Here is a 15,659-nt window from a genome sequence, read left to right on the forward strand (position 1 = left end):
TTTGAGTGCAATTTTGTGACTGACTCCATGACCGTTCTCTTGTCTTTTTTGAGACCAACTTTGTGACTGCTTCTCTTTCCGTTCTCATTCTTCGGCTGGTTTTGCTACGTCTTTTCTGCTGTTACCTTTAAATGTTCAACACTCCTGGTACCATGTTGTGTTCTGTTGTCTTGTCGTTGCAATGATGCTCACAGAACTGTTGGTGACTTAACTAGAACGATGCTTTATTGATGAACACGTGGAATGGTAACATACAGAATACTATAGACTAGGTTGCTCTGGAACTACCCGATGTGCAACTGTCCTGTTGTACGCCTTACTACCAACTGACGAAACTCCCATATCACGTGACCAATGTCTGATGTCACCAGCTGGTCGGAGGTTGCATTTCTAACTGCGTACAATACTATTCACAGACATATATGACCACAATGAGGCCCATGCCAGTGCCTCCTGCACGGGAGATGCTAAAACACCCCTGCACTTCTGAATCCTAACATCTGACAATGGCACACCTGACGGGCAGCAGGAAGAACAGGGTGGCACCTCGTCGCCTGTGACACCCAAAAGTCAGCCGGGGTGATCCAGGCCAAGGCCCTACAGAGGACGGCCACAAAAGGCACTTCAGGTCACAGGGCGAAAAATGCATCAGGCCGTTTCCAAGTCTGATGTGCGCCTGGGGAAACACTTAGTAGGCCACGTAAGTTTACGAAGTTAGGTACCAGTTACGTTGGCACGGGTGCTGTACATAGATTAGAAGGTAGGTGTCAGGACATAATAATGTATATAGTCACAATTAAACCTATTTGCACTGAAATCTGGACCTGCATCAGTCTGAAGGGTATGAGGGGTGGGCTCCGCTGGGTGTAGAGGATTAACCACATGGGGGGGGGGGGGTGCAGGGGGTTAGTGGTGTGGGTGTTGGAGGATGGCATGGGCAGGCCCTCAGGACAATAGGACGTTCCACCTGGGGTCACCCTCGGAGATAACCCGTGTCAGCGATAACCTCTGCAGCCCTTGTCCGGTCTCCTCAGTGGGGTTTACGGTTCGTGTCCTCACTGGGTTAGCCTTGTGTTATCCCGCCAGCAGGGTGACACCTAATGCGTGGTGGAGAGGGTCAAGGTGTGCCAACAATCGCCTCCATGCTTAGGTTTGATTTGATTTATTGTCACATGTACCGAAGTACAGCGAAAAGTATTTTTCTGCGGCCGAGGGAACGTACACAGTGCGTACATAGTAGACAAAAAGAATAATCAACAGGGAACATTGACAAATGGTACATCGACAAACAGTGATTGGTTACAGCGCAGAACAAGGGGCCAGACAAACAAATACATGAGCACGAGCAGCGTAGGGCACTGTGAATAGTGTTCTTACAGGGAACAGAACAGTCCGAGGAGGAGTCGTCGAGGAGTCTTGTAGCTGTCGGAAGAAGCTGTTCCTATGTCTGGATGTGCGGGTCTTCAGACCTCTGTACCTTCTGCCTGATGGAAGGGTCTGGAAGAAGGCTATGCCTGGGTGCGAGGCGTTTCTGATAATGCTGTCTGCCTTCCTGAGGCAGCGGGAGGTATAGACAGAATCAATGTGTGGGTGGCAAGCTTGTGTGATGCGTTGAGCTGAGTTCACCACACTCTGCAGTTTCTTGCGATCTTGGACCGAGCAGCTGCCATAACAGGTTGTGATGCAGCCAGACAGGATGCTCTCTATGGCACATCTGTAGATGTTTGTGAGAGTCGATACAAACATGACAAATTTCTTTAGCTTCCGTAGGAAGACTTGTATGTAGGTAGGTCCTACAGATGTGGTTGAGCGAGGGGCTGGGCTTCTGCTGGGGATGTAGCTGTAGTGTCATGTGGGTCCTGGGTGGAGACACAGGTTGCAACAACCTGTCCAGGGAAGGGTGGATGGGAGCAGGAGCGTAGCGAACAGACTGGGCTTGGGACAGCTGGTGGACCTACAGAGTCAGCTAGCTGATAGTGTCACCAATGAGGCCTCTGCTATGAGGGGGCAGTGTGCCAGGGAAGTACCGAAGACCACAGCGCATGTGTCCTTTATTTGGGCTGAGCTCGGCTAATTTTCTGTTTCCGCTGCAGTGGGGCAGTGCTCCTTTTTAAAAAAATCCTTTTACTCTCCTCATTTTCAACATTTTCAACAACATCAATAAACAATCAAAGAAAAGACAAACCAAAATAAATACAGTAACAATCCCACACACACACAAACTGCACCCCACTCAATATACAGACCAAAACATCCACCAGTACATTACAGGTAAAAAAAACCACAAAGATACACAAATTAACAATCAATCCGTAAACAGTGTAACCAAAGACAACAATACCGCCGACGCCCCCCCCCCCCCCCCCCCCCCCAATGTTGAATGGTGACCAATTCTCGGAAATGCATAACAAACAGCCACCATGAATTGTGAAACCCTTCAAACACCTCACATTCCATGTAACTATCCTAACCAGGGGACAAGGGCAGCATGGTAGCACAGTTGCTTCACAGCTCCAGGGTTCCAAGGTCAATTCCCGGCTTGGGTCACTGTCTGTGTGGAGTCTGCACATCCTCCCAGTGTGTGCATGGGTTTCCTCCGGGTGCTCCGGTTTCCTCCCACAGTCCAAAGGTGTGCAGGTTAGGTGGGTTGGCCATGATAAATTGCCCCGAGTGTCCAAAAAGGTTAGGCGGGGTTACTGGGTTACGGGTGTGGGCTTAAGTGAGGAGCTATTTTCCAAGGGCCGGTGCAGACTTGATGGCCCAAGTGGCTTCCTTCTGCACTGTAAATTCTAGGATTCCCTCCCCCTCTCCCCCTCATCCACACAGGCCTTACCCACTGGGCTTAGCCCGCCCGTCCCATTTTTACCATCGAGCACCCCCCTCCCCCCCTCTCCCAGAACCCTCCCATTCACTTCCTCTTGAAAACACCTTGTGGTGAATGTATTCACCATAGTATAAGCTGTCTGTATAGCACTGTGGCCCAATGGTAATATGATCTCCTTCCAGGTATTGAACTGGAACACTGCTGGGCTCCGCCCCCCTCGGACGGTATATAGACCGGCCGCCTGGGGGCGGCGCTCATTTGTACAGCAGTCACGGGCAGGCAAGTTCTTGGATAATAAAGCCTATGTTCACTCCCTCTCATCGTCTTGAAGTGAATTGATGGTACATCAGACCTCACCCAGTATCGATCCTCTCCCCCAACCTTTTACATCTCCTGGGCCCATCAAAACCTATTCTACCAGGTTCTGATGGTCACAGCCTCTCCCCCCACCACACTCCTGTTCACTGGCCAGCTTGTGCTAGCCAGTGTTGAGGTCCATGCCCAGGCCTCACTCCCCTCCAAACCCCTCCCTCCCGCCCAGTCCCAGGAACACAAAGAAATCCCCTTCAACACTCAACCCCAGTGTAAACACACAAACTGCAAAGAACCATCATTGCAAAATAAAATCCCAACTCTTTCTTGTCTAAATAGGCAACTTCAACTCATTTAGCACATATAACAACATACAGTGAAAAATAGAGCTACATACGTTCCTCCACCCCCCCCTACCTTCAGTCCAAGATCAATTCTCAGTCCAATTTCTCACTTCTGTCCCAGTCCTTCTGCCTTCACAAACGTCTCCGCCGCTTCCATTGTCTCAAACTAAAAGTCTTTGGAGTTGTAGGTCACCCTCAACTTAACTGGGTACACTTAGCCGAACCGCACCCTGCTGTTATACAGTGCTGTCTTCACTCGGCCGAAGGCCGCCCACCGCCTCACCAACTCCATAGTAAAGTCCTGGTATATACGTATACCAGCCCCAGTCCACTGCATCTCCTGCTTCTGCTTTGCCAAACACAGGACCTTCTCCTTCACGCGGTACCTACGGAAACAAAAAAATCACTGTTCTTGGCGGCTCATTCGCCTTTGGTTTAGACCTCCACGCCCCATGAATCTGATCCAGTTCGTAGCGGGAGGGATTACCCTGCTCCTGCACCTCGGCCGATGGCCTCAACACCGCCACCTTCACCGGGGCAATCGTCTCCTCCATCAGCACCTTCAATGCTGCCATTATCTCCTTCCTCATCATCTCTATGTGCTTTGCGAACTGTTTTTGAAGTTCCACAATCATCACCTCGGTCATCTTTTGTGCCGTGAACAGTGAGGCGCCACCCAGTTACCCAGCCTCTGCAATCCTTCCAGTTGCTGAGCCGACCCTTCCATTCAACGGCAAAACTTCATTCACCCCTTTCTTCACGGCAGCTTTCCTTTGGGTTCTGGACATCTTTCTTCCTTATGTCTTCCTTTGTTACTGAACAAAAAATTGCCCCAGGGACCAGGCATCAACTTCTAAAATAAAATCAAACCTTGAGCAGGAGCCATCCAATGTGTGACATCCTTCTACATGGCCGCCACCGGAAGTCTTGGGGCAGCACTTCTGACGAGTGCACTGAGGAGTGCCAACACTTGGTGTGCCACTGATTAAGCTTGGTCACACCCATTCCATTGATTAGTTAGCTGGGTACGGAGGGTTTCCAGGGGGGTAGATTGGGTGGGCTCACAAATGACCAGAGGCTCTGTGAACATTTACAGGACACAGTGAGCAGTTAGCAGAGCAGGCAGCCAGTGACTTGTAACTTGCACCGAATGGTTGCTTTTAAAACGAATACCGCAGTAATGGTGGTCAGCGCTTGGCCATCCCGATCTCGAGGGGGCAACCTGAATTCACTGATATGTCAGCAAGTCCCTCACCGCTACTCCACCCAGCACTGGCAGCCAACCTTCACCGAGTGCTACGATTTTTAACAATTTTACAAACTTTGCTTACCTTCTCTCTTTCCCTCAGCAGCCATGGTGCCCAGTCCCTGTTTATAAATACCTGTAGTAAACCGCGCCCATGTGACTTCTGCCTGAGAGTGGCGGAGCATCACATTTGCCCGGAACATACTGGCTCAAACCCAGTAATGATATGTAAACGCATGGAAATTTTGGTTTTCCATACCACGTTGGCACGGGGTGCAAATCCCATTGCTGCCACCAGCAGGACTGTGGAGCATAGATTTTGTTCGTGGCTGGGCACGAAAGTCAATTTTCAGCAGACACCCGATTCTCCACCTGATTGCGATTCGTGTTTCTAGCATCACGTGGCGGAGTATCCAAGCCAATTTTTAAAAATACCAATAAGTTGGTTGCATGCATTTTTGGCTGTCCACCTGGGTGAAACATATCTCCTGAGATGAAAATCAGGTGGGAAGGACACACATCAGGCAGATCTTCCATGTTCACTGGTGCTTCACAAGCTGCCTGGAAATTGCGAGACACCCACTCGGACTCTTAGGAGGAAGCCCATCATATGATCTGTCCCATCAGGCACTTAAGAGGATATGGCGGGCCTTCTTCCTGGCTGTGGACTCTGTGATATGACATCCTGCTTGCCTAGAGCTGCTGGCCAACCAGGCCTGCTTGGCAGTGCCATGGAGGAAGCTGTGGCAGTTTCTGGAACTCCGCCTGGAGTCCCAGGATTGCTGGGTGTTCCGGGAAAAAGGTACATGCTGCTGGGGGGAAAGAGGGGGGGAGGGGGATGTCACTGGGAGAGGGGATCCATAAGGTCCAATTTGCTATGTAAGGATCCCAAGTGGAGGTGGGTGGGAAGGTTGACCATAGGCTTCCTTGCCCAGAACTTACTCCTAGTGGAGGCAGGAAGATCTCAGGTATTAGTCCCTACCAAATTCTCAGGCCTCCCACATCCTCCCTCACATTCTTCAGGCGCAGAAGATTCCTCCTGTACTTTATGCAGCCCACCTGACTTTCCTCATATTTACATGTGTTGGGTTCCAACATGACCTTGGAAGGTTCTGCACCAACAGTTTCTTCCTGGCACGGAAATAATTTTTCTCCAGGCTGTACTGTTTGTTGCGTTTGGTGTTCAATGTCTAGCAAGGAATCTACTAAACGACTTGTGACTTGTCCAAACCAGGATCTTCATTGAATCAGACGTGGTAAGATCTGTTACGGAGCAAGTTATCATGGAATTTCTTTGTACTCCTCTGGAACTACCTCTAGTGCACGTCTGTCCTCTTGTACGTGTTATAACCATCTGCTGAAGGACGGATGTGGCTCCACTTATATTGAAGTGGCTTGCCACATGACCACTGTCTTGAGACCGTATGATGTGCCTGTATCATCATCTGCTGGTTGGAGGTCGCAACACCAGCCATCTATGATATTGCTTCCACGCATATCACCACACTGATAAAAATCAACCCCATTATTTTCCACATGTCCACTTTTGTCTCCGAAGTTTTATCAGTGCTGGGACATGAGTATAAAGTAAACACAATTCTCAATGAATCCTTAGGAGTACAATCAGGATCAAGATCTCCCAGGTCTGGTACACATTTTTCATGAACTGGATAAATCTATACTGGTCTGAAAAAAATTGTTCACTAACAGAACAGCACCATTATTGGACCAATATGACATTTTCATTCCCAGCCAAGGTCATCTTAGTCTTGCAGCCTTATTGAATAGGACAGTCAATTTAGTGCCTGCTAGTGTCAAATTAAATGCAGCATTTTATGTTTCCAACAGGAATTGAGTTGACACTGCTGAAATTTATTTTAATTAGGCACCTCACAGGCTGAATAAAAGATTTTCATTGCATCAAACTGAGATAGATTTAATCATAAAGGTTAAGGGACAATTTGATTTAATTGACAACGTATTGTTCAAAATTTTGTTATTTTTACAGGTAAATGATCACGGCGATTTTCCCGAAAAGGAACAAAGTCCCCAAGCAAGCACATTTAGCCTTGTGTTTCCCGGCACTCGCAGTGCTGCGAAACACATGGCTATTCATCGCAACACGTGTTGAATAAGGAGCCTGCACGGGGAACTCGCAGCTGAGCCCCGTTTTTTACAATGGGGAGCTTCCCATTCCTTGCTAGACATTGAACACCAAACACAACAATCAGTACAGCCTGGAGAAAAATTATTTCCGTGCCAGGGAGAAACTGTTGGTGCAGAAGTATCCAAGGTCATGTTGACGTCCCGATCTCTGAAGCCCCCAAAAGAACCCTGACCTCCCCCAGCCCAAGCACAATATGGTAGGATCCCCGGCCCTCCACAATGTGGAGCACCGGAGCTCATCGCAGAGCGGGTTGTCATCATCCTCCACCCCATGGACCAAACCCGCTGTTACTGGCAACCCAGGGCTCACATCCCGTATTCCGACAGATATGTATCACAGAGGGAGTTGCAGGTATGGGTGGCCGGGGTGAGTGTGGAGGGAGGTGGTTTGGGGGTTGACTGCGGTGTCCATGCCCCTGGCCAGTTCCCCCCCAAGCGGTGAACCTGGAGGTGAATCAGAGCGTTCCATGCACGTTGGCACTGGCTCACACGTCATGCGGCCTCCCCTGCCTGCCTGGACCATATGTACCACCCATCTCCCACCCGCCCCCCACCACATCCTCCTCGTCGAACGAGGCCTGGTGTTCCTCCTCCTCCAGCACATCGCCCCCCTGCTGCGCGATGTTGTGGAGGACGCAGCAGGCCGCCACGATGCGTCGACCCTCTCAGCATCATACAGAGCGTCCATAGCCGTCCAGGCACCTGAACCGCATCTTCAGGAGGCTGAAGCACTGCTCGATCTTGCTCCTGGTCGCTGCACAGACTTTGTTGTACCGGGTCTCCGCGTCGGTCTGTGGGCTCCAGATAGGCATCATCGGCCACGATCGCAGTGTACAACCCCTATCACCCGGGAGCCAAACCTCCAGCCAGGGAGAGCGTCTTGAACATGTCAGGAATCGTCGAGTGTGCAATGATGAAGGGTATCGGGCATAGACTTGTATGATGAGCAGCTGAATGTCACATTATAAGCTGCACGTTCATTGAGTAGAACCCCTTTCGATTGGTGTAGAGCAGCCTGTCATCTGCAGGTGCTCGTAAGGGGACATGCATCCCGTCGATCACCCCCTGGACCCGGGGCATCCCGGCAATGACGACGAACCCCGCTGCTCGGGCATCCAGGTGGCTTGTTCTACGTTGAAGTGGATATATTGAGCCGCCTGGGCAAATAGAGCCTCCGTGATGGCGTGAATGCACCTATGCACCGAGGTCTGGGAGATCCCAGACAGGTCCCCACTCGGCGCCTGGAAGGATCCTGTCGCATAAACGTTCAGGGCGATTGTCACCTTGACGGCTACTGGGAGCGGGTGTCGCTCCCTATCCCCACGGTGCCAGGTGTGCCATCATCTGGCAGATATGTTGCACTGTCTCTCTGCTCTGTTGGAGTCTTCAACGGCATGCCCAGTCAGGCAATTCCTTGAATGACAGGCGGTGCCGGTACACACGAGGCCTCACATGACACCTCCTTGGCACCACCCCCTCGGCCTATTGGGCAACTGCCTCTCCCAACCTGGGCAGCTGCCACCTGTCCCTCTGTGGCACGTTCCGTTGCTGCACGCTTCACTGTTTCAGCTTCCTCCTCCTCGAGCAGTACCCGCTTCAACAGCCGCTGGGCATCCCCCAGGGCTGCGCCGACTAGCAGGAAGGCCACCAATGCTGGCTGAATTCCAATATCCATTGTCTGCAGGATGAGAAAGGGTGACATGTTGGCATGGTGCAGATCCTCGTGTCCAATCAGATCCACCAGGCTACATGGTGGCCCTAGTTGGCACTGTGGACTCTGCCCCACATGATCACACCCCCTCATCCCCACAGCCCTGGCCCTGTCGATGGCTAGCACTGTGGGGGCCTTTGGCCCTGGCGCCCGTACCTGATGCCAGGCAGATCGTTAGCTGCCACTGCGCTCACCAGGCGTTGCTTTCTTCCAGACCCTTGCATCAGACAGAAGATAGTCTGAAGACCCGCATATCCACACCAAATCGCGATTCTCCGTCACCTCGACAGCGGGGTCAATGTGTACTGGAACGCATGTACAGTAAACACCATTTATATATCACTAGCGGGCCCGACCCGGTATTCTAACCGCGGCCCCCATAGGGGCTACTGTGGGTGTTGACCTGGGTGGACTGTCAGTAAGTGTCGGCCGGGTTGGGGGAGGGGGGGGGGGGTGGCGGAGAGTGGGGTGCGGGGGTGGGCCGTCCATATGGCCAATGTCACGGTGCAGAATCAGGGGCCAAGGTGGGTGGTCAGTGGATGCGCAGCAAGATGGCAGTGGTAATGGCAGTCCGTGCCTGGGCATCGCCCAGTCCCGTTGGAGGTTACCCCTGCCACTTGGCCTGTTCCCTTGTTCCCACGCCCGCTCCCCCGCCAGGGCCTTCCCACTGCCTGGCAGCCCGCAGTCGCTCCTCTCCATGTCTTATCTCCTCTCTCCCTCAGCAGCCACCATGCCAGTTTCATGATTTTTGAAAGCACAAGTCGTCCAGAACTGCAGTCCAGTGGAGGTCCCGGAGAATACCGGGTCGGGCACGCTAGTGATATATAAATGGTGTTTACTGTACGTGCGTTCCAGTATGCATTGACCCCGCTGTCGAGGTGACGGAGAATAGCGATTTGGCGTCAAATCAGCACCCACTGCGATTTTGGAGTCGAAACCTATTTTCCCCCCAATCACTTTCACGAATTTGGTGTTGGCAAACGGAGAATCCTGCCCAAGGCTTTTAAAATATTATTGGATACAAGTTCCATTGCATTTCTAGGTTTATTTAATCTGTAAAAACTAATAAACCCCTCGTGCCTACAACTGGTTCACTCTCATTATCCTTCCTCCCCTTGATTTGTCACTTAAAGTGAGTTGATTTGATTTAATTTATTGTCACATGTCCCGAAATACAGTGAAAAGTATTTTTCTGCGGCCAAGGGAACGTACACAGTACGTACATAGTAGACAAAAAAGAATAATCAACAGAGAACATTGACAAATGGTACATCGGCAAACAGTAATTGGTTACAGTGCGGAGCAAATACATGAGCAAGAGCAGCACAGGGTGTCGTGCACGGTTACATTGTGGATAGCACAATTGCTTCACAGCTCCAGGGTCCCAGGTTCGATTCCGGCTTGGGTCACTGACTGTGCGGAGTCTGCACATCCTCCCCGTGTGTGCGTGGGTTTCCTCTGGGTGCTCCGGTTTCCTCCCACAGTCCAAAAGATGTGCGGGTTAGGTGGATTGGCCATGATAAATTGCCCTTAGTGTCCAAAATTGTCCTTAGTGTTGGGTGGGGTTACTGGGTTATGGGGATAGGGTGGAGGTGTTGACCTTGGGTGGGGTGCTCTTTCCAAGAGCCGGTGCAGACTCGATGGGCTGAATGGCCTCCTTCTGCACTGTAAATTCTATGAAAAAAAAAAATTCTATGAATAGTGTTCTTACAGGGAACAGATCAGTCCATGGGAAAGTTGTTGAGGAGTCTAGTAGCTGTGGGGCAGAAGCTGTTCCTATGTCTGGATGTGCGAGTCTTCAGACTTTCTTCTGTCTGATGCAAGGATCTGGAAGAAGGCAACGCCTGGGTTGGAGAGGTCTCTGAGTCTCTGTCCTGAGGCAGCGGGAGGTGTAGACAGAATAAATGCGCAGGTGGCAAGCTTGTGTGATGCGTTGGGTTGAGTTCACCACACTCTGCAGTTTCTTGAGATCTTGGGCCGAGCAGTTGCCATACCAGGCTGTGATGCAGCCGGATAGGATGCTCTCTATGGCACATCTGTAGAAGTTTGAGAGTGTCGATGCAGACATGCTAAATTTCTTTAGCTTCCGCAGGAAGTGGAGACGTTGTTGGGCTTTCTTGACTGTTGCATCAACATGAGTGGATCAGGACAGACTGTTGGTGATGGTGACCCCTAGGAACTTAAAACTATCGACCATCTCCACTTCGGAGCCATTGATGCAGGCGGGAGTGTGTGTCGTGCTGCGCTTCCTGAAGCCGATGATCAGTTCCTTGGTCTTTCCAACATTTAGAGAAAGGTTGTTTTCGGTGCACCATGCAACCAAGTGATTTATCTCCCTGAGCCAAAGAAGTTCATTGCCAACTGGCACCAGCAAGAAAACTACTGTCAAACTCAATTCGGAACCAAATCCTGATAGAAACTGGAGATGATGGAAACCAAATGAACTTTAGCAAATAACAATCCCAGAGAGTAAAGCAGAGACTGTAAAGCGACCCTAATATGCAGCTGTCATTAGAAATGTCATTTGTACTGCATTGGGTTATTCATAATAACGGCCAGGCATCCGTTATTCCTTATGCGATGCACTATTGCTGATTCTATGGGTGATCAGTAAAGCGCAAATAGAAAAAAAAGATACATAAATGCATTTAATTGCAAAAGTACTTTCAGTTTTCCATAGCTTTTAACAATAGTTCCAGCACAAATGTTAAATTTATGCTAATAGAGGACAATATTACCTCTTGCAATTCGTAACACCCTCATGATGCGAATGATAGTAGGGTTAATAGGGAGTGAGGCATTAATTTCAATTTCTTCCAAGGTTATTCCCATTATTGAGAGAAGCACAATAGCCAGATCCAGTTGGTTCCACCTGAAAAAGAGTAATTGGATTTGCACTTGTAAATTCCCAAACCTGTAATTAGTGAGAGTGTATAGGCAATATCATGGGTGACATCACATCATCCAATGATGTTTTCAACTTAATTTATGCTATGCATTTTGAAACAAATGTGAACTGTTCTTGCTGCAAGTTGTTCTGTGAACACATTACCCACTTTAAGCCTTTTAACAACAAGAAATATATTCAGGCTTCAACAAAATGCTCACCAGATGGGAGCAATTTGCTAACTTTTTTAAAAATTGAGAAGTGACGTCACGTCTGTTTGATACTCAGCAAATGGAATCCACATCGGCCAGGTGTAATTCACCAGGACATTATTTTCTTCCAAAAGGACTCCTCTTTGCAATTAACAAGGGGAGTGTTTCTTTCACTCCAACACGTCTGACAACCATGGGTGATAATTCACAGGAAACGTTTTACAGGCTAAATATCTGCTATCAGTGTAAATATGGAAGCAGCTTTTATGACAAATTGACACATTAAAATTAGACACAAAGTAGTACCACTCCTTTTTGGAGTCCCTAACCAACACTGGGAATGCTACGTACAATATTCACTAATGGCAAGTCTGTTTCAGGAAATCAAAGTTAGTAGAGCAAAAGAGGAAATTGTTGCAAATTGAGGAAAGATATTGGGCGAGATCGATTAGCCACATCGCGCTCGAAGGGGAGCATGGCATGGCCAAAACCTCCCGCAGGCTTCCCAGCAGCCACTACACCTCGCAGGATCTACCCTAGTCCCACGAGGCGTTGAGATCAGGAACCCGGCCACAATAGGCGTGACCAAGCCACGCTCACGTAAGTAGGTTATCTTATCAAATATACTTCAGAGAAAAAAAACTTTTTCAACAATATGCTGCATTTACACACCAGTGAATCTTCAAGAGCACAAATGCCACGCTACCATTTATTAAACCAAACTGAAGAGAATAGTATATTTTAATTATGAGCAGTCTTAATTTTGGGGGGCAGCACGGTGGCACAGTGGTTAGCAATGCTGCCTCACAGCGCTGAGGACCCGCTTTCAATATCAGCCCCGGGTCACTGTCCACATGGAGTTTGCACATTCTCCTTGTGTCTCCGTGGATCTCACCCCCACAATCCAAAGATGTGCAGGGTCGGTAAATTGGCCACGCTAAATTGCCCCTAAACTGGAAAAATAATTGGGTACTCTAAATTTATTTTTTAAAGTCTTAATTTTTTTAATATGGTTTTGGAATGTGAACATTGTTGCCCATTTTTAATGGCCTCCTGATCTCTCACTGCACAGAAGAGGTCCGACGAGCGGAGCTCCTCAGTGCACAAAACTGGCCTATGTGCGGCCTCGGCCACGCATTCCCTGCTGAGGCCCCTTATCTAACATGGGTGCCGTTTTATAGCCATGTGTTTCTCGGCACTGCGAAAATTCTGAGCAATTCCCGGCCTAGCAGGCATTCTAACCACTGGAGATAAAGTTAATGCCAAACAGCCTGACAGCTGCAGCTGTTTTTAAGCACTCCACTTTCCACACCCACAATGCAGCCACCAAGGTGGCTCACAGAAGACCTTCCCCCTGAGGTCAGAGGTCAGTGATGGACCCACAGCTTCATGCCAATGAGGCGTGGAGGGACACCCTCTTCCCCAGCATGGGTTGCAAACTCAAGCCTGCCGTCCTGAACATGCCTGGGAGGTGGGGGCAGAGGTGGTCAGTGGTGCTAGTCACACCAGGAAGGCATTGCTTATGATCCAGAGAGGTGAGGGTCACTGGTGAGTCCTCTGCTCTGAGAGGGCCAGAGAACCAGAAAGGGTTCAAAAGGCTGCTCTGCAGGTCGCCTCTGGTTGAGGTGGGCTCTGCTCATCCCCTGCTTCCTCTGAAATGGGGCAGCACTTTTGAGGAGTGCCAATACCTGGTGGGCTCCAGATTGAGCTTGGCCCTTGATGATGCAGTTGGGGTATGAGAGTATCTAGAAGGGCGGCCTGGGTGGATTCTGAGATGACCAGAGGCATTCTAAGCATTTAAAGGACACACGCAACATTCAGCAGTGTGAGCAGCCAGGAGCCTGCAAGTACCACCAAAGGGATACTTCTAAAAGACTGCAGCAATGGTGGTCTGAGCCAGGCCACCCTAATCCCAAGGGAGACACCCCAAGTCCACAGACTTGGCACCAAGTCACTGCCTGCTCATGCCCCCGGCCCGGGCAGCCATCCCTCAGCAAGTCCAACAGTTTTCAATATTTTTTCAATGATTTTTAGCCTCCCGCCCCATCAGCCATGATGCCCAGTCCACTGTCTCACTCTAATATGCAGATCTGCCAGAAAGTGATCCCACCCAGAATTGGCGGGATTCATATCACAACGTCTCGCTACATTGTGTTAGATCTCGCAAGGTGTGGCGAGCCAGGTAGGTCCAGAAGTGGGATCTCCCAGCATTTATCGATTGCGTTGGGCCGTGCTGCTTTTCTTAAGTGTGGACTTAGCAGGTGAGAAACTCCCCAGGGCCCCAAAAAGTGATCATAGAATTTATAGAATTTACAGTGCAGAAGGAGGCCATTCGGCCTATTGAGTCTGCACCAGCTCATGGAAAGAGCACCCTACCCAAGCCCACACCTCCACCCTATCCCCATAACCCAGTAACCCCACCCAACACTAAGGGCAATTTTGGACACTAAGGGCAATTTAGCATGGCCAATCCACCTAACCTGCACATCTTTGGACTGTGGGAGGAAACCGGAGCACCCGGAGGAAACCCACGCACACATGGGGAGAATGTGCAGACTCCGCACAGACAGTGACCCAAGCTGGGAATCGAACCTGGGACCCTGGAGCTGTGAAGCAATTGTGCTATCCACAATGCTACCGTGCTGCCCTAATGATGAAGGGCAGAATTTACTGGTTGTTCACGCCGGCGGGATATTCCAGTCCCACTAATGGTGCACTGCTTTCCCGGTGACAAGGGGTGACAACAGCAGGACCAGAAAATCCCGCTGGTGCCTCAAAACATGCAGCGGGTTGGTCAGTAAATCCTGCCCTAAGTGTTGTTAGATAGCGGTGGGGAAGTCACCGGCAAAGCAGTGGTAAACTCTCAGCAAAACCTGCCACAAATTGCACTTAGAACTTTACATATAACATTATATATAATTATAATGGTCAGAATTTTAAAGTAAATATTTCTGATACTTTAAGTTGGTGTACCAGCATTCCATGCCACTGACTGGTAGGTTGCAGCTCATCTCTCCCATAAATAGTTCCTGATTTCATGAAGGCCATAGGGTCATGATTGCAAATGGGTCTTTCTTAAGTGATTAGGGACAGGTATATTTGTCTGGGATTGATGCACAAACTGGGAGACCCAACATGAGATAAAAGGAACAAATTAAAAATTACTTTTAACAAAGTTACAATTGTGAATCAGGTGCAAAGATGAAGCCTATTCAAGCCTATTTAATTATTTCTTCATTGATTCATAACTAGATTAAGAAGCATACCTTCTTCAATTTAATGTCTCCTCCAAATCAGAAAATTATCATATTAAATATTAGTTAATTATAATACACCATTTGCAAAGTCTTAAAGTTAAGTGTTTAATAGACCTATATATTGATCACTGCAGTGTTGATTCTGAATTTATGGAATTAAGATCATGTTCATTGTAGCTTGTTTGCATTCAAGGTTATGGTATACAAGAAATCAATATATGAATTTATTTTAATATTAGCAATGAACAATGGTCCTATACTCATTTTATCCCAAAATATCCTTAATTACAATAAAAAGAAATGTTCTATGGAATTATTGTGCACTGCTGGAAGGAGACCCATGTCAGTAAAATGTTGACAAAGCTGCATTCTGAAGGCATAAATCTTGGCAACACAGCACATGAAACTTGTTCAGATTTCTAGTTGTCAATCAATCCTAAGTCACAGTTACATTGTGTAGAATTCCTCATTTAAAACTATTTTTACACAATTTAAGTGATATTTCAGATTTTTAATATTCAGGAACTTGATTTGTGCTGTAGAATTATTTTAAGATCAATTGTTGTTTGGTCTAATCAATGGCGTACAACAAGAAGGAAAGCATCTCAGGAACTTTCCCTTCAGATGATGGTGACCTAGGCGCTGTAGAATGTATTTCTACAGGGATAAGTCCACAGTGATGGGATAGAGAAAAAAATAA

General features: G+C 48.7%; 1 protein-coding gene across 5 annotated transcripts in view; it reads right to left on the bottom strand.

Moving 5' to 3' along the window:
* Positions 1-15,659, bottom strand: part of cacna1ha (calcium channel, voltage-dependent, T type, alpha 1H subunit a) — a 455,001-nt gene that overhangs the window by 69,396 nt on the left and 369,946 nt on the right. For all 5 annotated transcript variants that reach the window (XM_072481633.1, XM_072481630.1, XM_072481632.1 and 2 more), the window contains exon 26: positions 11,342-11,475. In XM_072481633.1, the coding sequence (XP_072337734.1) occupies positions 11,342-11,475 (134 nt within the window). The remainder of the gene's footprint in view (positions 1-11,341; positions 11,476-15,659) is intronic.

This window comes from Scyliorhinus torazame, chromosome 17 (assembly GCF_047496885.1).
Source record: "Scyliorhinus torazame isolate Kashiwa2021f chromosome 17, sScyTor2.1, whole genome shotgun sequence".
Taxonomy (NCBI): domain Eukaryota; kingdom Metazoa; phylum Chordata; class Chondrichthyes; order Carcharhiniformes; family Scyliorhinidae; genus Scyliorhinus; species Scyliorhinus torazame.